The sequence below is a fragment of the Streptopelia decaocto genome, assembly GCF_964273445.1.
Source record: "Streptopelia decaocto genome assembly, chromosome: 24".
NCBI classification, from domain to species: domain Eukaryota; kingdom Metazoa; phylum Chordata; class Aves; order Columbiformes; family Columbidae; genus Streptopelia; species Streptopelia decaocto.
The window spans coordinates 2,117,915-2,138,421 of record NC_138679.1 but is presented as its reverse complement, the minus strand read 5'-3'; the positions used below and the strand labels follow the sequence as shown (position 1 = coordinate 2,138,421).

The 20,507-nt window shown below is 63.7% G+C and overlaps 3 protein-coding genes across 4 annotated transcripts; 1 reads left to right on the top strand and 2 right to left on the bottom strand.

Moving 5' to 3' along the window:
- Positions 1–2,000: 2,000 nt before the first annotated feature.
- Positions 2,001–6,065, bottom strand: PLPPR3 (phospholipid phosphatase related 3). The gene is made up of 8 exons (XM_082072200.1): positions 5,993–6,065; positions 5,320–5,412; positions 4,940–5,125; positions 4,648–4,777; positions 4,249–4,444; positions 4,116–4,173; positions 3,657–3,830; positions 2,001–3,578 (listed from the first exon to the last, which is right to left on the bottom strand). The coding sequence occupies exons 2-8, from the start codon at positions 5,392–5,394 to the stop codon at positions 2,334–2,336; spliced, it is 2,064 nt and encodes a 687-aa protein (XP_081928326.1). The 5' UTR covers positions 5,395–5,412; positions 5,993–6,065; the 3' UTR covers positions 2,001–2,333.
- Positions 6,066–8,080: 2,015 nt separating this feature from the next.
- On the top strand, positions 8,081–10,263 carry LOC309449819 (complement factor D-like). Its single transcript, XM_082072249.1, has 5 exons — positions 8,081–8,239; positions 8,404–8,557; positions 8,869–9,013; positions 9,334–9,591; positions 9,834–10,263. The coding sequence occupies exons 1-5, from the start codon at positions 8,173–8,175 to the stop codon at positions 10,005–10,007; spliced, it is 798 nt and encodes a 265-aa protein (XP_081928375.1). The 5' UTR covers positions 8,081–8,172; the 3' UTR covers positions 10,008–10,263.
- A 614-nt stretch (positions 10,264–10,877) lies between these two features.
- MED16 (mediator complex subunit 16) lies at positions 10,878–19,721 on the bottom strand. Of its 2 annotated transcripts, none has more exons than XM_082072179.1 (14): positions 19,297–19,721; positions 18,771–18,878; positions 18,383–18,552; positions 17,401–17,832; positions 16,608–16,713; positions 15,793–15,948; positions 15,255–15,466; positions 14,786–14,992; positions 14,180–14,390; positions 13,854–13,987; positions 13,334–13,529; positions 12,865–13,081; positions 12,403–12,486; positions 10,878–11,455 (listed from the first exon to the last, which is right to left on the bottom strand). In XM_082072179.1, the coding sequence occupies exons 1-14, from the start codon at positions 19,430–19,432 to the stop codon at positions 11,329–11,331; spliced, it is 2,496 nt and encodes an 831-aa protein (XP_081928305.1). In that variant the 5' UTR covers positions 19,433–19,721; the 3' UTR covers positions 10,878–11,328. The 2 variants fall into 2 exon arrangements, with proteins under 2 accessions (XP_081928305.1, XP_081928306.1); XM_082072180.1 differs by having other exon boundaries at positions 13,334–13,526.
- Positions 19,722–20,507: the final 786 nt, after the last annotated feature.

Genomic DNA, 20,507 nt, shown 5'->3' with positions numbered 1-20,507 from the left:
GTGGGACAGGTGACCAGTGGGACCAGTGATGAGTGGGACAGGTGACCAGTGCGGGGTCAGGAAAGTCCCTTCACGGGCACTGGGATTTCACAGACCGTGAGGGAATCTGGATTTGTGCAATTAGCGGCTGGGCTGTGGTTAATGAGGTGACTTCTCGCCTGCAGCTGGAGGGGGGTCATGGAGCGGGTACCATGGGCTGGGGGGCAAATAAAACATGGGGGGGGTGGTGCACGGGGCCATGGGGAGGAGGAGGATGGGGATGCTCCTGCTCCCTCCTGGGCCCCGTGGGTCCCCAGCAGCGCCGGGGGGGCCGTGGGAACGCGGGGCTGGCAGTCGCCATGGAAACCGCAGGGTGAAGCGGCCGGTGACGCCATCGCTCACCGCAATGAGCCGTGAGAGCCGTGATGGCGGCAGCGCGGGGTGGGGGATGCGGGACCCCCCGAGCTGGGGTCTGTCCCACCGTGTCACCTCCACCCGCGCCCCGGGGGCCTCGTGCTGCTGTCGGACGGCGTCAGACCCCCCAGGTCACCAACCCCGTAACCGGGCAGGCACCACCCGCCGGTGCCCCCGCCACCGTCCCCGCGATCCTCCCGCTAATCCCCGGGTGGCTTTTCCAGCACTGAGCCCGGGTTATGCCGGATAATCCATATGTTTGCAAGGCGAACGCTCTGGGATACCCACTGCTAATCCAATTGGTGTTGGCAGTTCGGTGCCATCGGCCGTTTGGTGCCATCGGTGTAGTGCCCGTTTGGGGGACACGGGCAGCCCCTGCATGGGGGGCTCAGCCCCGCTCAGCGGCAGCTCCGGGGGCTGCGGAGCAAAACCTGCTGGTGATTTACAGCCCGTGACAAAAGGGAGCAGATGTTCCTCCGCACCGGGGCTGGGTCACGCAGGGTTTTGCCGCCACCATACGAGGACGGCTCTGGGGGAGGTGGCGGCACCGGAGGACACCCGAGGGCTCTCGGGTTGTCTGCGCCGCTGCTGCCGTCCCTGCCCGTGGGTCGGAATCCCTGCCCGGCGCCCCTGCCCGGCTCTCGCAGGAGGACGAGGCACCGGCGGGGTCACCGGCCTCGTGGCTGTGCCGCTGATGGTGACACGCGGTGCCGGATCCCGCGTTGCCACAGCAACACGGCGGGAAACTGCAGCGGCGGCACTTTGCTGCTGCTGCGGGAGGACGGCGAGGCGGGTCTCGGGTGACAAGGGGGGGTCTCGTTGCTCTGGGGCTTTGTGGGACAATCCGTGCGGCAGCGATGCCCTTGGACCACGCAGCCCCCCCAGCTCCCGCACGGCGCTGCAGCGATGGAGTCGATGGGATCGCTCACCTGAGGGCTGATGGGCTGGAAGGGCTTTAGTCTGGCCTGCGGATGGGGAAGAGGGTGCCTGAGCCCATTTCGGAGGGTTGGGGCCCCAGGTGGGCACCTCTCCCTGGAAAGGGGGGATCTCACAGTGCACCAGCACCATCAACCCACCCGGCCCTTGGGCTGCTCGGCCATGGTGCCGGCTCAGGTGGGGACCCCCCTCACCCCTGGGGTGCTCCAGCCACTGGGCCACAGTGCTCGCCCCCCCAAACCCCCACCCAGCGAAGGAGCCCAGCCGGGGAACATCCACACGTTTATTTGCTTTTCAAACCACAGCAGTTCCAGCCGTTGCCCGACAGAAGTTCAGAGCCTGGAGACCCCCCCATATCCCCAAACCCTCATTCCCCAGCCCAGGGTTGCTGCTCCTGGGGACAGAGCTTGGCCCTGGTGTCCCCCCCGTGCCGGCCCTGCCCCTGTGTCCCCACCCCAACGTCCACCCTCTGTTTCAGCCCGTGCACTATTTTATTTACAGCCTCCCTCCCGGCACCGTTCCCCCCAACACAGACCAGTGGTGCTGGATGGAGGGGCTGCGACAACCCCCCGCACAGCACCCCCAGCACCCACACACATCCGTGTGAGCCAGGACCCATTGCAGCTCCCCCCAAGACCCCTCCATCCAGCCCCCCGCAAGCCCTTCGGCACCGTTTGCCCCCCCCCGAACAGATGTACACTTCCCCAGCTGGAATAAATCACCCTCTCAGAAATGTCAGCACCTGTGTTAGAGAGAAAAAGAAAGTCAAAAGTGCTCAGAGCTGCCCAGCCCCACGGGCCGTGGAGCAGAGACCCCCCCAGACCCCCCAGCTGCTGGGGGTCCCGCTGGCTCAGGGGCCGGTGTCACATCCTGTGCCGCATCCTCGTGCCGCTCGGTCGCCCCGATGCCAAAGCCAGCCCCGTCCTGATGCCCTCCCAACAGAGAGGGACCCCAGCACCGCGGACCCCCCCTCGGCCCCCCAGCTGGGGCAGGGACGCGGGGGCTCAGTCCTTAAACCTCCGGCCGGCTTGCATTTTCTTGTAGTAGTGGTCCACCTCGCTGTCGGCCGGCCCGTCGCGCTCGGCCGGCTTCCTGCGCAGCGTGGACTCGCGGCTGGCCGTGCCCAGCAGCCCCTCGGGGGGCGCGTCCCCCCGCTCCCCCGGGATGGCGGCCAGGCTGCCGTAGCGCGGCTCGTCCTGCTCCATGTCGCTGACGGAGGAGCCGGGGGAGATGCCGGCGCTCTTGGGCGCGCGGAAGCCGCGGAAATCCTTCCCCGCCTCGCCCAGCTCGTAGGCGTCCGGCCCCTCCGGCCCCTTCGGCCCCGACTTCCACTCCCAGGGCCCGTTCCCGGCCGAGAGGTGCACGACGGGGTGGTGGGGGGCGTGGGCGTCGATGGTGATGATGCTGGAGCTGTCCCGCTCCGAGGGCGAGCGGTACTGGGAGGAGTCGGAGCTGGTGGAGGACGACGAGGTCTCCGAGTGCTTGGGGGTGACGGAGACGATGCTCTGCTGCTTGGACATGGCGATGACCTGCATGAGGCGCGGGGGGTTGGCCACCCGCTGGGCGGCCCCCTTCTCGGCCACCATCACCCACTTGGCGCGCACGGCCGCGCCGCCGCCGGCCGCGGTGCCGGCGCCCGCCTGGCTCTCCTCGGGGATGTGCACCAGCTGCGAGGCGCCCGCCCGCGGCTGGATGAGGACGCGGGGCCCCATGGTCGCCCGCTCGGCCGCGCGCGCCTGCACCGTGGGGTAGAGCGACGGGGGGACGTCGTCACCGGTGTCCCCGGCGCCCCGGCCCTGCGCCGCCTCCTCCGCCAGCGTCATGCTCCGGCCCTCCAGCGACTTCTGCTTCCACTCGGTGATGAGCTGCTTGGAGCGGGAGGCGTCCACGGGGACGTGGATGGTCATGTGGCGCCGCGCGGGGTCATCCATGGAGGGGGTGTTGACGCGGGGCAGGGTGTTGCTGAAGGTCACCATGTTCTCCTTGCCCATGGGGCTGCGGGGGGCCAGCAGGTCCACGTCCACGCTGGCCCGCTTCAGGCTGCCCAGAGAGTTCTTCTCCCGCGGCACCGGCCGCGCCGCCTCCTCCAGCCGCGTCTGCGGGTTCAGCTCGTCGGTGCTCACCGACTTGTTTTGGTGGTAGACGGAGTCGTGGCCACGCTGTGTCAGCGCCCGCAGTGCGTCCTTGGTGGGGGCCGGGGCCGGGACCCTCTCCGCCGGGGCGCAGAAGTTGCCGACGGCATGGTAAGCCTGCGGGAGGGGAGCGAGGTCAGCACTGCGGCCCGCGCCGAGCGTCCCTCCCTCCCGGCCCCACGGACCAGGACCCACCAGGTAGGCGGCGATGCCGGCGCCGATCAGGAACCCCACGTAGACGTCGGCGGGGTGGCTGCGGTACTGGGTGATCTGCGTCAGGCCGCAGATGCCGGCGGCGATGGCAAAGGCGAAGACCAGGATGGGCTTGAGGAGTTTGGTGCTGTCCGAGATGATGGAATTGAAATACATCTGGTGGCGGGGAGGCAGGAACCGGCTCAGTCACTGCACCCGCGACCGCTGCCATCGCGGCACCGCAGCCCCCTGCCCCCGGCCATGCAAAGAGCGCTTGGGTGCCCATGGAACCGCAAGTGTCAGAGCGCACACACGCGTGTGCACATGCTTGTGCACGCACCCAGCGTGGCCACGTGTGTCGGGCGGTGCTTGGCCGTGCACCGGAGGGCGCGTGCCGACGGGACGGGGACGCTGCTGCCCCAGCACATGCGGGATGAGCACCGGGCAGCGCCGGGAACTCACCGACACGTAGACGGCAGCAAAAGCCGAGAGCGTCGCATGCTGGGATGGGAAAGTCTTCCTGCGGGGAGACGGGAGAGCGCGGTTGGGACAGGCGGGAGGGTCGGCATCGCGGCGCGGGTCCCCCCGGCACTACCTGGCAGAGAGGATGGCGTGCTTGTCCGCGCCCGAGCAGATGTCCTGGGTGATGTAGGGGTTGGCGTCGCAGGGCGTGCCCAGCAGCGTGTAGTTGGGCTTGCAGACGGTCAGGAAGAAGGGCGCGTGGTAGCCGGTGGCCAGCTGGATGACGTCTGTCACCAGGGCGGTGGCACAGAGCCCGAACACGTGGACGCCTGGGGACGGCAGGAGCAGGACGGCAGGTCACCCCTGTCCCATCCAGAGCCCACCCCGCCCTGGGGCACTCGCAGGCGCTGGGGAGGGTCCGCTGCGGTGTCGGGGGGGGGCTGTGCGTTGCTGCTGTCACACCTGGTGCCCCCGTGCCCCCTCCAGCCCCAGCCCCTCATGCAGCCCAGGACCTGGCGGCGGCACAACGTACCCACAAACCTTACGGTGCGGCGCAGGAAGGAGTTGAAGTTGCAGCCGCCGGCGTTAATGCTGCCCTCGGCACCGGCGCGTCCCTTCAGCCGGGACTGCAGGCAGTACACGATGCCCTCCCCGACCATGATCTGGGGACAACCAGCAGCTCAGCGGGTGCCGCCCCACGGGGACCGGGGTGTCCGGGGCACCCCCAGGCTCCCCACAACGGCACCCTGGGACCCCCAGCCCGTCTCTGTGCTGAGCGGGCTCCATCCTCACCCCCCCACGGAGGGACAAGCCCCCGAACGCACCGAGGCAGCCGGCGCGGCGAAGGCCAAGCTGAGCAGCATGAGCAGCGGGATGAGCTCCTCGTTGGTCTCCACGTAGGGCATGGAGAGCGCGCGGTCGTAGCACTGGAAGCCCACCTTGGCCGGCTTGAAGAGGTCGGTCAGCTCCAGGAAGTAGAGGGTCACGATGGAGGAGGCCACGATGGGCAGCTGGGGGGGCCAAAGCGCTGGGTCCAACGCGTCGAGGGGCACGGGCACCGGCAGCCCCGCCGGGGGACAAACCCCCGTCCCCTCCGTGCCAGGGCGGGAGCAGCGCCCGAGGAAGGAGCCCCCAGCTCCGCTGAGTGATGGATGCACTTGACCCCCACCAACCACAGCAATCCCCCCACCCACCACACACCCACCTCCACGAAGTAGAAGCAGGGCAGGAGCGTCATGCTGTCCTTGGGGGCCCGGTTCTTCTCCTTGGGGGGGATCATGGTCCTGGGGCCGGGGTCCTGCCGTGGGGCAGCCGTGTCACCCCCGGGCCCCCCTGCAGCCTCGGTACCTGGGGGGCTTCCCCGCCGGGACCCCCCAGGGCATCACGGTGGGGCAGGGACTGTCCGCGCTCCCCCCAGGGGACCCCCAGCACCCCGGGGGGGTCCGGCCGAGCCGGGGGCTGTGACAACAGGTGGGGCGGAGGCTCGGCTGTCGCGACAGGCGGCCACTATCGCGACAGGAGGCGAGGCCGCTGCGGAGGGCGCGGGGAGGGAGGGGGCCGCCCGCAGAGCCCCGCCGAGAGGATGGGGGTCCCCGGCACCCGCCGGGCCCAGCCCCCCGAAACCGGCCCCACGCCCAGCTGCAAAACGGGGGGGGGATAACAGGGATGGAGCAGCGGGGACAATAGCGGGGGGCAATAGCGGAGGGGGGCAGTAACGGGGAGGTATTACCGGGGGTGTGAAGGGGGGGCAGCGAGGGGCTCAGCCCGCGGCCGGGGCCGGGGGGGCGGCCGCTCCCGGCGGTGCCGCAGCCGCGGGCGGGGGTCGGGCCGGGGGGGCGGGGAGCGGCTCTTTGTGCAGCCCCGGCCCCCCCACTCACCTCTGCTGCGGCCGCCGGGGCCGAGCGGGGCCGGGGGGGACGGCGGGGGCGGCGGCCACGGAGGCTCCCCGGGAGCCGGGATGCTCCTGCCTCGGCGGAGCGCGGGGAGCGGCGGCTTCCTCCTCCTCCTCCTCCTCCTCCTCCGCCACCGCCTCCTCCCGCCGCCCCCCGCCCCGCCCCGCCGCTCCCGGCCGCTCCCGGGCCGCTGAGACCCCGCGGAGCCCGGGATGGGGTTCTGGGGGGGGGTCGGGGGCGAGACAAAGGGCCGGGCGGGGCCGGGGGCGGTGAGCAGAACGGACCCGCCCCCGAACGCCGCTCCGCACCCCCGAAAGATGCTTTGCACCCCCGAACGCGGCTCCGCGCCCCGGGCTCTGCAGCAGGCACCGGGGGGTCCCCGCCGGGGCTCCTTCCTTCCCCGGCCTCGCCCGCATCAGCCCTGTCCCCCCGTGTGCTGCGGGGAGTGCGGGGTCGTGCCCCCCGTTCCAGGGACCCTTCTGCCCTGCAGAGCCCCCCCCCTCGCCCAGCCCTCCCACCCCGGGCTGCCAAGCCGGGGCTCCCGCAGAATACAGATACATGACCCCCAAACCCACCCCCCCGAGCTCCACCAGCACACGGGGGACAGAGCCCGCCCCAGCACGAGCTGGAGCCTCGAGTGTCCCCAAGTTTGGGGCTTGGGGAGCTGGTGCAACTCCCTTTGGTCCCCAGGGACTCCCAGCACCTCTCCGAGGAGGACGAGGCGCCGCTGCCGTGTCCCCTCTGCCTTGGCTGCCCCACCAGCCCTACCCCGTACCCCATCCCTGTGCCCTGCACCCCACACCCACCCCACTGCCCCCCTGCACCCACTCACAGTCCTGCCCAGGCTCTGCGCAGCCCCGCACACCAACACCAGCCACCGTGCGTTGCCCTCGTTCCATTTTTGGCCTTTAAGTGGGCAAAAATCTCCATGCGTATTTACCGTCTAAATCCCGAATCCCTGGAAGCCGCGATTAAGCCGCTCTCCCTGTGGAAAATCCGCAGTTTGAGCCACACGCAGCCACCTCCGGAGTCACCCGCACCCGCTGCGCTCCCACCGCCCGCATGGCCTGACCCCTGCACGCCACATGCTGCCCAACGCGTGGGGACAGCGGGAGGCCGAAGAGACTATGCACAGGGACCCCCCCATTGCCCTGGGGCACCCCAGCTCCCGCGCCTTCCCCACCCATGTTCCCAAGGACAGTTGGGTGGTGTCCCCAAGGATGGTTGGGTCTGTTGGTGCTGGAGGCCAGGGGGTGGCTGGGGCTGGGGGGTCGGTGGCGTCTGCACGGCCGGACAAAGGGACCGCGGTAGTTGCGAGCTGTGAAGCCTTGCGGTGGAGAAGGAGGAGAAAGGGGTCGGGGGCATCTCCAGCCCCAACCCCGAGCGGGCACAGGGCGATGTCCCAGTGCAGTGTCCCGGGGTGGGGGTCGGGGTGACTCCCGGGGCTCGGGGACACGCTGGGACTGGCCGGGATCCGAGGCGGTGGCTCCGCTTAGTGGCACCGGGGAGAAAGGCAGAGGAGACAGGGGCTGCCACTGCCATCCCTGCCACCGCCGTCACCACCGCCCCTGCCACTGCCACCATCACCGCCACCACCACCACCCAGCACTCACAGGAGCGTGGGGCTCCCCCAGGGACCCTCACCAGGTGCTGGTGGCCCCGACCCCACTGTCCTTGTCCTCGTCCGCTCCAAGAGCAAACCCCCAGGGGACGCTCAGCTCTGCTCTACAGCCTTGGGCACCCTCCGAGCTGGCACCCGGCGCCCGCTGGCACCCAGCGCCCATTGGCACACTCCGGGCAGCCAGGCGGGGTCCCTGGTCCGGCGGGGCTGCAGCCAGGAGCCTCCATGTGCCAAGTTTTGGCTTTGAAAACAACGGCGCAGAAATCCCCCGCGGCGGGTGCCAGGGCCGGCAGCTGGGACGGGCTGTTTCCTCCCTCCCGCGCTGTTTGTCCCGGGAACTCTTGACCCCTTTTATAAGCCGAATACTTACAAACACTCGGCCCACGCTGCGGAAACCCCCCCCGGCTCCCCCCGCACTGCCCCTTCCCGCCCCCCCGCTGCCCCAAAGCTGGACATAAAAACAAGTCCCAGCCCCAGTTGAGCTGCGTCTGGAGCCCACGGACCCCCTGGCTGGGCAGAGGCAGCGCTGGGCTCCACCGCAGCCATGGGGCCGAGTCCCATTCCCATCCTCATCCCCGCTCTGCTGCTGCTGCTGGGGGATGCGGTGAACGGTGAGTGCATCCCCCCGCGATGGGGACAGGGACAGCGCCAGCACGGGGGTCTGCAGGCCCCCCATTCTTGCCTCCATCTGCAGCCACAGGGAAGGGTTCAGGGAGTGCGGGAGGGACCACTGGGGTGACCCCAGCTGACCTGTCCCCTCTCCCGCCTGCCCCAGGGCAGCCCCGGGGCCGGATCCTGGGGGGCTCGGAGGCTCAGCCCCACCTGCGGCCGTACATGGCCTCGCTGCAGCTGGACGGGCAGCACGTCTGCGGGGGCTTCCTCATCGCCGAGCAGTGGGTGCTGAGCGCCGCGCACTGCACTGAAGAGACGTGAGTGCCGGGGGGTCAGCACGGGGGCTGCTCCGTCCTGGGGGGCTGCTCCACACTGGGGGGGCTGCTCTGTGCTGGGGGGGCTGCTGGCCTTAAGCCAAATCCTGCTCCATCGCCCTGACCCTGGCGTGGGAGCACCGGGCTGTGCTCCTGCCTGTGCCAAGGGCTGGGCAGGGGCGCAGGACCCCTGGGAGCTCCTGATGCCCTGGGGGGGTCTCTGGCACCCCGTTTCCATGGCTGGGTGCAGCAACTCCCCCAGCTCTGCGTGCCCTGTGAGGTGGACAGAGCCCCACGAGCTGCGTCTGTTCCAGGGACGGCAAAGTCTTCCAGGTCCTGCTGGGCGCCCACTCGCTCACGCAGCCGGAGCCCCACAAGCGCCTGTACCGGGTGCGCGCCCAGATCCCCCACCCTGGCAGCAACATCCACAACAACAAGGACGATCTCCTGCTGCTCCAGGTGGGCTCGGGGCTGCCAGGACCCCCCTCCCTGCCACGTGCCAGGCACAGCCCTGCTCCTGCAAACCCCTCTGCCCCTGGGGACCCGGGGGTCACCGACCACGGTGGGAGGAAACGCTCGAGGCCAGGACGGGACCACTCAGCTCCCCAGTCCCTCCTTCCCGGTCCCCTGGGACTGTCCCTGCTGCTCCCACCAAATACCTTGGGCTGCAGGTCCCCACCTGCACCCCCGGGGCTGCGGGCCAAGGCAAAGCCCTGAGCCCGGCCCAGGCTGGGCTGGTCCTGCCCCACTGACCCAGGTCCCCTCTTACTTCGTGGCAGCTGGAGGAGAAAGCGGAGCTGAACGCGCACGTGCAGGTGCTGCCGTTCCAGCGGGAGGACAGGGACGTGGTGGCCGACACGGTGTGCGTGGTGGCGGGCTGGGGCACCATCAGCCACAGCGGCCGCCGGCCCGACAAGCTCCAGGAGGTGGAGCGGCCGGTGATCAGCCGCGACCTCTGCAACGAGCGCACCCGCCACGACCACACCATCACCCACAAGATGATGTGCACCGACTCCCGCAGGAAGGACAGCTGCAAGGTACCGCCCGGCCCCATCACCACGGCCATGGGACCGCGGCCGGACCCACAGGCTGGGGCTGGAAACCTGGGGCTGGGAGGGGGCTGTGTCCCCGGGGTGACGGGGGCTCCTTGCCCTGTGCTGGCTGCTGCACAGCAGCCCTTGGGAGCCTGGAGAGCTGAACGAAGCTGTGGGCATAGCCCAGGGCTCCTGGGCCACCCTGGCAGCTCCCCCGGCACCGCTGACCATCCTTGGTCCCACAGGGTGACTCCGGTGGCCCCCTGGTCTGCAGCGGGGTGGCCGAGGGGGTGGTCACAGCCGGCTCCCGCGTCTGCGGCAACTACAAGAAACCCGCCATCTACACCCGCATCGCCCCGTACGCGGCCTGGATCGACGGCGTCATGGCCGCAGCGGCCGGGGAGGGGGACACCCGCTGAGCCTCCCCGGGGACGCGGCTCCACACCCCGGAATGCTGCACTGCTGAGCACGGGGCTCCCACTGCCCCCAGAGCTGGGGGGTCCAGCAAGAGACTGGGGAAAGGGGGTCCCCGGCTGTGGCTCCGACTCGCAAAGCGCGGGGTCTGGCTGGGGAGGGCGGGGGTCACAGCCCCCCCCGCTGGTGGAAGCCACAGGCTTTGCTGAATGTGCCCGTAGCGCTGACCGCAACCTGCTGCAATAAAGCGATGACGATTCCTGCAGAGCTGCTGGGGCCGTGTCGGGGGCTGCAGGGGATCCCCCACCCCGGGGGCACAAGACACTAAGGCTGAGCCTGTGGGGACAGTGTGGCCAGCGTCCCCCCCCACAACCACAGCTGGGAGAGCCCAGCCCATCCTGTAAGCCCAGCTCTGCCCCTCCTCGGGGGGCACACGGACCCCACCAGACCCCATTCCCATCCCTGCACCTCCAGCCCATCGCCCCGACCAGCATCAGGGCCACCGCACCCCGCAGCTGCGACAGCAGCACCAGCCTGTGCTGTTTCTGTCAAATCTGAGCGCCCAGAGACACAAGACAAAGGGTCGATGTGATTTTCACCTGACGCGTACCCCCGGACCGCTCTTCAAACACGCTGCAGGGCTCGGCTTTGTCCTAACGACTGAATGCTTTCTCCTCCCATGTCCGTAATAACCCAACAGAAGCTTGAAAACATTAATTCATTGCCCCTTCCCATTTTGCAAACCATGGCAGCTCCTTCCCTCATCAGAGACACAATTAACAGGGTGTTCGCACATCGACTGTCCCGAACAGGCGCCGCGTGACCAGAGTCGCAGGAGAGAGCGCTGAAGTTCTGAAAACAAACCAAACATTCCATACAAAACTAAGTGAACTTTTATTTACAAAAGAGCGGTGGGTTCAGAGGGTTTGCTGTATTAGACACAGAGTGACGGTGACGTCTCCCAGCAGCGGGACGAGCTGAGGACGGGGCGCAGGGAAACGGGGGCAGCAGCTCCCGCTGTGCTCCCCGAGCTGCCCGGGCGAGGGATGAACACGAGGGACCGGGGGTTTGCTCCCTCTCCCTGGGGACCGTGCCCGTTCACTCCCCATCACCGCGTTTTGCCCCACGAGGGCCCAGCCCAGAGCCACCAGAGCAGCCGGACTGTCACCTCCCCGGCAAACCTGTCACCCCCTTCCAGCTCTCGCTGCGAGGGGAATTGCTCCCTCGTTTTAGGGCAGAAGGATGAAGGCAGGAGCTGCATCCCCGGCTCATTGGAAGAGCTGCCGTCCCGTTGACCGCAGCGCGCCCGGCAGCTCCCGGCTGGGCTCAGGAGTAGCTGAGGGGCATCCTCCTCCACAAACCCCCGCACAGGCAGTTTTTGATCCAGCGCTGCTCCCACTGCTTCACCGCCGTCACTTTGTTGGGCGATTTCAGCATCGTAACGCAGCCGCACCTGGGGAGGGACAAAAGCCGCGGTGTCTGCACAGACCAACGGGGAATCCAAGGAGGAAACCGGCGTTTGCCGTTGGCGGGTGGGGTTTGTGAGCACTAAAAACCAGCTGAAACCATGCAAACAATTATCTTAAACGGAGTGAAGTTCTTTGGGAACAGAAGGTCGTCTGCAAGAGAACAGCCCCCAGCTGCTATTTATACATAAAACAGCAGACACTCCTCTTGTACAAATGATCTGCTACAGAGACCTCCTATTAAAACCAATAATTAAAGCTAATTCAATCACATGATTAGACGGATGTTTGCTCCCTGCACCATTAGTTTGAAATCCAGGCTCCTCTGTGAGGGTGGATGAAGAGCACAGCACAAAGGGACTTAAAACGCAAACCTAGCTTGAAAGACGACCCAAAAATGGTACCACGGATACTGTGATTATTTCCTCCAAGAACGCCCGTAGTTCTATTTACAGACCAGACCTGCAAAACAAGCTGGGGATCTCTCATTATAATGAGGGCTCCTACGGCCAGGTCTGGTCTCCGTTCACCTGTGCAGCCCGACTGCTCAGATTCTGCTGTCAAAGCAAGATCATATTTATTCCATGATGCATTAAGACCTTAGGTGAAACGCAGGTAATTCTCACAGAGCTGGGGTTACTTTGCACCGTACAAACGAAGGTTTTTAATCTACCAGCCAGGCTGTGACGACGCAGCAGCAGCGGCCCCAAGTCAGAGCTGCTGCTCTCCAGGACCTCGCTGTCCCCAAACCCAGCGCGGCCGCTCCTACGGGCGCTGCCACCCACCCCGATCGGAGCAGCCGCGTTTCCTCCTGCGGACACAGCGACCGCGGAACGTCACCGGGACACCCGCTGGGACGGCAGCAGAGGCTGGAAGAGCCGCCGAATGACAAGAGCCCATCCCACGCTGCAGGGACGGCCCCCGCGCCGCTCACCTGGTGCAGGACTTGCACTCCTCCGTGGGGTACGCTCCCAGGTGAAGCCGCCTCAGGTGATCGATTTTGGGCTGTCCAGGTGCCCTGGGTAGGAAGGAGAAAGGGAACTTTTCTAGCAGATGGCTTGCCGAGAGCTGTTTCCAGGGCAGGGAGCTGCAGCGCCGTGGCCAGCACAACAGCTTTGACCACCACACCATCGAGTGCCACGGGACTCGGGCCATGCTGACACCTCTCTCACCACAAACGAGCATTCTTTTCCCCTCCATTTGCCATCTCTTTTCAAGATTTTACATTCCAGCCCATTGCAAGTTAAGAAATGAATTCAAGCAGAGAGGACAAGCTGCTCTTGGGTCACGCCAGCAAGCGGATGAGCCAAAAACCGCAGAAGTTCCAGCCCAGGGACCTCCCAGAGCTGCAAAGGGACCCCGGTGCCTCCCACCACAGCACCTCAGGTCTCTGTACCTGACAAAGGCATCGAACTGGGAAGAGACCGTGTGACCCACGAGCCCGGGAGCTTTCCCAAACTGCAGCCGCACGAGCTGCTTGTTCTGCAGCTTGCTGATAATGCCGTCGTTGATGGGCAGCCAGTCAATGTTGGGAATGAGTAACTGGCTGGGCAGGAGGCAACACTCGTCTATCAGGGTATCGTCTGGCTCCGTTATGTGATTTTCCTCACGACCTGCACGGAAAATGAGGCAAAGAGAGAGAACCAGCGTGACCTTTGAATGTCTCGTGTAGAGATCGAGAGAACCGCGTGCAGTTTCCTCCTCCACCCGCCAACGCAGCAGAGAAAACAATAAACTTGGCAGCTGCGCTCGCCCTTTCTCAACACCCCAGACCCACCCAGGAGTGACGGCCACAATTATTCCTTTCGCACACAACCCACGTTAAGGGAGGATTCTTTTGTTGAGGAAAACTGGCAAAGGCTTACAGCACAGCCAGAGCTTGGTCAGGAGCCTGAAGAGGAGGGACATGCTGTCCTGCGTGTCGGAGGTGGCCGTGTAGACGGGCAGGCAGCTGGGTTTGAGCAGCCCCCAGATGCGGATCACCACCATCAGCTCGCGGAACATGCCCAGGGACGCGCCGTCCCGCAGGAAGCTGTGTCCTGGCCGCACTGGCGAGCCCTGCTGGGGAAAACACGCTGAGACTGGGACTCACACGCACATCGGGACTCACACACCCTGCCAGAGCCACGGCTCCGCTTCCACACACCGTGCGGCGCCGGCTGCCGGAGCATGCCGGGGAGCCGGGCGCCGTACAGCGGTTCATCGACAGTTTAAACACGTCCTGCAGCCACTGAGCCCACGTTTCCAAGTGCAGCTGCCACTCGCGCCGCTGCTGATGCCCAGATGGGCACAGAAAGGACCGTTTTGTATTCCTGCTGTTCCGTACGCTCTTCTCCCGACTGTTTGTTTGGCCAGGACTTGGCCTGTGCCCCCGCGGGTGCTCACCTGGTTGGGCAGGCTGGCCAGCAGGTACAGCACAAAGTCTCCCACCCACTGGATGAGCTGCTGCAGGGACTGCAGTGTGGTCATCTCCAGGACAAACTCTTCCGTCTTCAGGTTAATCATCACCTTGTCGATGTCTGAAACACAAGCAAGAAAAAGATGGATCCAAACTTCACCCCCCGTCCCTGCGGTGCCCGAGGCGGTGCCCTCCTCTTCCCCAAACCCAGAGAGTCACGATGAGATTGTGACACTCGATATCAAACCTAAAAGGGGAGCGACCCCATACAAACCCTCAGAGCGCAGTGCCAGTTGCCATGAGCAATCCCTACCTATATCGGTGATCTTGGAGCAGATCTCGGTGAGCCGGTCGCCGGGACTCTTGTCCGGGGTGTTGAGGAAATGCGGGCGCAGCAGCGACTTGAGGGTGCAGCTGATGGCGATGAGGAACAGCTTCGCGTGGTAGTCGCACACGCGCGCTATCGTGCTGGAGGAGAGCTTGCAGAGAGATGCCTTCATGGCAACGATGCGTGTGGAGAGGACCTGATCGACAGGGACACCGGGAAAAATACAGAGGAAAAGGCAGAATTAGAATAAGCTCATTAAAGCAAGCTGCTTTATTCTCTGCTCTCCATTTCTGCCATATGAATGACAGGAATAGTGAATGCCGTTCTGTGCGTGTACGAACAGTGCTGCTGTTCCCAGAACCTCTGCCAAAAATAGACTTTACCAGAAGTTTCCAACAGGTAGAGACCTGCTAACAGTGCAAGCAAACACTGCACAAACAGAGGTTCTTCACGCCTTGAGCGCCGCTGGAGCGGAGTTTGGAGCCGGCACAGCCAGGCCAGCAGAGCCGCCGGTGCCCCGAGCGCCGGCGATTCCTCCTCCCTCCTCCCCGCCACTGCCACCCCCACGCGCAGCCAGGAGCCCCCGCCGACCTGCTGCAGGGCCGCGTTCTGCCGCATGTACTCCTCGTGCAGCTTCTCCACCAGGTTCTGCACCATGTTGGGCTGGACGTGGAGCAGGATGTCCCACCAGTCGTAGCCCGTCACCATGCAATACTCCAGCAGGAACAGCAGGTGACGAAGGGACATGTTCATGTCCAGCACGTGGCCCATGGAGGGGGAGATGCGGAGCATGCTCAGCTGAAGGGAGGAGGCAAAGCAAAATCCACGTCAAGAACTGCATTGAAAACACCCCACAAAGCTGTAACACAACACGGGGACAACTGCACCTCAGTCCCAACCCAAAGACACAACCCCTGCTGTGAGGGGACACGTCCCTTCCTGTTAAACACGGATCGTGCGGCTGGAAGGAACATTCCCAGGGTTTTTCCAAGTGATCCATTGCCACTTAGAAAGAGCCTGGACCAGAGCAACCCCCGCGCCCTCGCTAACAGCGTGATACCTTCCCATGACTGTCGATGCCGGCCAAGGCCAGGGACGTCCAGGAGAGCTGCATGGCCTTGAAGTGGACCAGAGGCCCCGCCGTTCGCTGCCGTTTGAGGCTCTGCTCGTCCACGGGGCGCTGGGAGGACGAGCCGTAGAACACGGCCATCATCTGCAAGGACAGGCGATGGACAATGTGCACACTGCCGTCGTGGAACGCCAAAGCCAGCCCTGCGGGGAGAAGACAACCATGGCTGAGCACGCGACTACTCCAGCACAACCCAGACCTTGCCCGGAGACGCCGTGGCCACCAAAAGCCCAGGTGGCAACCAGACAGCACCCAAAGGGCTGTGGGGTCCAGGCACATCCCTATTTGAGGCTGTTTCACAGAGATACGCCTCTTTCCATGGAAACAAGACGGAATGGCCAGGAAGAGACCACATCTTTTCATACAGTTTGTTCTGAATTCTTACTGCAGCCACCGTTCGGAAGGTGAAGCCGGTAAAGTTTCAGGCAGACTCCACATATGTAGGAGAAAGACAATAGTGACTCCTTACCCAATCCAGGGAAGAATTTGGTGTCGTTCGCCACCTTCAGATCGGTGTTGGTCAGGGAGATGGGCAGCTTGGGCAGCGCCACGGCCGACACGCGGTCCAGGTCGTTGGTGGCAGAAAGAATCCGCCACTTCAGTATCATGGGCTGCTTGTCTCCAACTTTTAATAACAAGTAAACAAGTGAGACATCTCTCCCCACAGAGATCAGAAAATACACCCCCCATCCCTGCTGAACGAAGCGGGACTGCAGATCAGGCACTGACTGTTTGTACATTCTACCAGACCACTGTATTTCCCTCACATTTCCCCAGGTCTTTTTCTGATTTTAGCAACTGTACAAACAACACCTGGTTTTGCCGAATCTCTTTTGATGGGAGGCTCTGCTGGTTGAGATTTAAAAAATCCTTTTGTACAACACTCCTTCATGCTTCACAGGAACAAACTGCAGAGATTTGATTTGGTTATATCTGAAATCAGGTGGAAAAACACACAGACCGCGCAGCCTGATTAAACCAGCTTTGCTACATGATCGTTTTCCTTTCAAAGGCTCAGCTCGCTCGGCTCCCAGCAGGAAGAGCAGCTGCACAGCATAACACAGAAAATGTCTTTTATTGAGTGAAAGCAACAATCAAACCGCTTCCTGGAAACCAGCAATTTGTTGCCTGAGCTGCAAGCAGATGGAATAGAGGTTGTGACTGAGAACACCTGAAACATAACCACGGGATCCTGGATAATCCCATCCACGCCACAAGGGGTCTGAGAACCCGCCCTGTGCTTTCACTGGGACCTTGCTCCTATTTTAAAGAGCAGAAACTCACCCACAGGGGAGATCTGCTGGAAGATGTTGTTGACCGGCAAACCCTCCTTGCGCAGGGACCAGCACTCCACGATGCTGCTGCTTTGGTTGGAAGCACAAAGCAACACCTGCGAAACAGAACCCGCACTGCAACCACGGGCACCAACTACCGTCCTGCGGCATTTCCCACCTCCCCACCTCCTCTCCTCCCAACACGTAACGGCGAAGTCCCTCGTCCCAGCTAGAAGGACAGAGGCAGAACTGTGCCATGTGTGACTACAGCCTGCGCATCTCCACGTAAGACACAGACTTTGCAGGCAGAGCAGCCCCCGTGCTCTCCAACAACCTCCAGAGAGGTCAGGCTTCATGGAAGCACTTTGCTTCCAGAATCGCATTATCAATCCCTTGGCAAATAGAGTTAAGCTACTAAATTAAGTCAGATCACAAGCTCTAAGTGTTCTGGAGAGGGGCTGCTTTGAAGCTGAGACCTAAAGATGAAAGGCTTCACGTCCCAGCGCTCCCCAAACACCAGCGCCAGATTCGGAACACACACAAAGCAAAGTACAACCAGGTAACAAAGGCCAGGGCTGTTCAGGCTGCCGTTCCAGAACCCGAGGGCCCGGCCCTGACACCCCCAGAGCTTCTAAGGGCAGCCGAACTAGTGGCACTTCCAGAAACAGCAGCTAGAAACACAAAGGGCACTTCAGGACACACTGCTTCACCTCCAGAGCCATGTGGGGAAGCCAGAGGTGGAGCAAACGGCCATTTCCTCGCTATTCTCTTAAGTCCCAGCTGCTCAAACAGCAGCCGCTCACCTGCTCCGACATATCCCGAGCGAGAAATTTCAGGTGAGTGATCGCTGGGTACTTGTCTTTGCGGGCAGGGTCGGTGGTGCAGCGCATGAAGAGCGAGGGCAGGATTTCCGTGTCTATTTTGCACTTCTCGTTCACCACGCTGACGCAGACTTTGTAGAACTGGACAGGGGAGGCGCTGCTGCCATCTGACGTGGCCACCACGATGTTCCCCCCGCCGGTGAAGGCGACGTCGGCCAAGGCGACGCGGCAGCGGAGCCGGCACAGGCTCTCGGTGGACGTCAGCACCTGCCCGTTGGGCTTGAGGAGCGAGACGGTGACCAGCCCGCTGATGGTGACAGCGATCCAGCCCTCCATGGGCTTCCCACCAAACAGCGTCAGCGACGGGGAGAACTTGACCCTGGAGAACTTCTCGCCGAAGTTGGATGCTCCAGACTGCGAAGGAAGGTAAACGACACAGAGAGGTTTGCACCTGATACGCACAGAGCGCTCAGGACCGTGGAGCTCTCGGTCTGCGGGGCCACGCAGAGTCAGGCGAAGGCACTGAGCTCCCACCCCAGAGCGGTTCCCACTGCAGCAGGAGCCCCCCGGTCCCTCTGGGAAGCCCCCGGACACAGCTCTCCCACCTCACTTCTGTGGGCTTGCCAGACTCGCTCATTTTGAGTCTGACAGAACCAGCCGCATTTCTAAACGAGCAGCTTATCCTCACACACACGTGGGTCCCGTTCCCCAGCCCATGGGTCAAACCTCAGGACCTCAAATACCTTTCTTCTGAATTATTACTGGTAGGCAAATACATGCTTTTTTCTCCATTTTACAGGCAAGGCAATTGGAGCAGACAAACTAGGGGAGATTTACATCCAGCCCCTGGGAATCTGATTTTCCTTTTTGACTGTAAAAATTCCCCCCAAGGCCACAGAGGGAGTGAAGAGGAACACGGAAGGGGGTTCCCAAGCCCTCCGCAGTGACCTGAGCCCGGACAAACCTTCTCCACGTGCAGAGCCAGCTTCACGCCATTGTGCAGCCAGGACAGGGCCACCACCGGGTCCCCTTCCACCACGCTGCCCACGGTGCTCTCCCAGCTGTTGGCCAAGTGGTCGGTCATGCTCCAGCACTTGATGTGTCCGTCAGCATCTGCCGAGAGCAGCCTGGAGCCTGTGACAACAGCGCCTCATCAGAACAGGGCGGGTGCAGCCAAAATAATCAACTGAGAAATCGAACCACCCCAGCGCGGTTCAAATAGAGACAGACGCTTCACAGCTGGGAGGTGATGGACAAACTCCCTCTCCATGACGAATCACGCGCTGTGGCTTTAGGAAATACACGCACGAAACGTGGGGACACAGGGGTAACGCAAAGGGGTCTGAGCTCACCTGACTGATCCCACTCCAAACACGTGATGACTTCGGTGTGGCCGGAGTTGACAGAATAGACATCCCACGGGTGCTCGGTGTCGATGATATGGACCATATGGGTGAGATCTACAAGAAGGGAGAATTGTGGTCTCTCATCACCAGCTGGCATTTCTAAACCCACATAAATCCCCCCACCCGTTCCTGCGTGGCAAACAGAGCCTGTTATTGACCATTATTGATCGTTATTGACCATTATTGATTGTTATTGACCGTTTATTTTTATTTTTTAGGGTTAGGGTTGCGAGTGAAGACATAAAATGTCTCCCATAGATCAGGTTTGGGAAGGGTGACAACTGCACTTGGCAGCTCAGGTGAGGTATGAGACACCAGCACTGAGCTTGTCCTGGTTTAGCACAGTGAGACCCACCCCCCAGCATACAAGACACCACTAAATCTCAGGCACGGCACAAGTTTCCCGTGTCTATCCGCTGATTCGGGGTCCCAGCAGGGCTGCGGGTGCCCGGGGTGTCGCCCCCCGCCGTACCCTTCTCCTCCTCGTTGCGCAGGTCGGTGGTGAAGGCGATGAGGTTGCGGCAGGACCAGGCGCACACCAGCGGGATGGACGGGCAGTGGTTGCTCTTGGGCTTCTTCTCCCACTCGCACACGTACGCCAGGTCCATGGCGGAGCGGGAAAGGGCGTTCAGGCCTCCCCGGCAGCCACAGCAGCCGAGCCCGCGGGTCACAGGCCGAGCCCGGTGACCCCGGTGACACCCCCTGCGCCCGAACCCCGGCACCCGCGCACGGAAAGGGCGGCAGCCGCGGCTGTGGGTGCGCGCGGCACCGGGAGAAGCCCCCGCGATCCCTCCGGGGGTGCCGGGGACACTCCCGCTCGCCCACGGGATGGGGAGCGACACCGGGACCGGAGCGGCCGCACTCACCGGCCCGCACCGCCTCCCGAGGACCCCGCCCCGCCCCTGCGGGCTGCCCTCCGCGCGCCTGTGCCCCGCCCAGCGCTTGCACCCCGCCCTGCGCGCTCAGGCACCGCCGCGGACAGCCCGAGCCAGAGGCCCTCAGTGTTGGGGCGGGAGGAGTCGCCCATCAGCTGATCTAATTTGCATGAGCGCCTACCCAGAACCCACCGGGGCAACCTCAGCAAATATAACCTGTAGATTTGGGAGATTTTTGGTGAAGCCGAGAGAAGCAAGGTGTTCAGAGGATGAGTAAATCCGGGGGGGAATCTCACAACGCGTTAAATGGCGTGTAGAAAAATAGTCACCCTGTTATTAAAATATCTTCTAAAGGGAAGGTTAAATACCGCCGCGGTGGCTCCCGCAGTCGTGCTCGCTTCGGCAGCACATATACTAAAATTGGAACGATACAGAGAAGATTAGCATGGCCCCTGCGCAAGGATGACACGCAAATTCGTGAAGCGTTCCATATTTTTGGGACCCTCGCCCGCCTTTTGCAGGCGGTGCCAGATGAGCCCCCCGGGTCCCCCACTGCAGACCCACGAGACTGATGTTCCCGGCCCCACCCGAGTCACACACACAAAGGGCTGGGGGGTCCCCATGCCCCGCGGTGACAATCCCCTCAGTTAATGGCGGTCAGTGTCCCCACAGCCAGCACAGGCACGGGTCCAGCACCCCCAGGGACACAGGGACACCCACAAACTGTTCCACAGATGAGCAGCAAGAGCACAGGGGCTGGATGGGCCCAGCTGTGCTCCCCCAGCACACATACACATATATATATATA

Bases quoted from the DNA above. Each gene is read 5' to 3' on its own strand.
- LOC309449819 (XM_082072249.1), top strand. From the start codon at position 8,173: ATGGGGCCGAGTCCCATTCCCATCCTCATCCCCGCTCTGCTGCTGCTG. The intron at 9,014-9,333 runs GTGGGCTCGGGG...ACTTCGTGGCAG, and splicing joins ACGATCTCCTGCTGCTCCAG to CTGGAGGAGAAAGCGGAGCT. The intron at 9,592-9,833 runs GTACCGCCCGGC...TTGGTCCCACAG, and splicing joins GCAGGAAGGACAGCTGCAAG to GGTGACTCCGGTGGCCCCCT.
- MED16 (XM_082072179.1), bottom strand. From the start codon at position 19,432: ATGGACCTGGCGTACGTGTGCGAGTGGGAGAAGAAGCCCAAGAGCAAC. The intron at 17,833-18,382 runs GTTTGTCCGGGC...CTTCCTTCGCAG, and splicing joins TGGCTCTGCACGTGGAGAAG to TCTGGAGCATCCAACTTCGG. The intron at 13,530-13,853 runs GTGAGCACCCGC...TGTTTTCCCCAG, and splicing joins TGGCCAGCCTGCCCAACCAG to CAGGGCTCGCCAGTGCGGCC.
- PLPPR3 (XM_082072200.1), bottom strand. From the start codon at position 5,394: ATGATCCCCCCCAAGGAGAAGAACCGGGCCCCCAAGGACAGCATGACG. The intron at 5,126-5,319 runs GTGGGTGTGTGG...TGGCCCCCCCAG, and splicing joins CCTGCTTCTACTTCGTGGAG to CTGCCCATCGTGGCCTCCTC. The intron at 3,831-4,115 runs GTGAGTTCCCGG...CCCCGCCACCAG, and splicing joins TTGCTGCCGTCTACGTGTCG to ATGTATTTCAATTCCATCAT.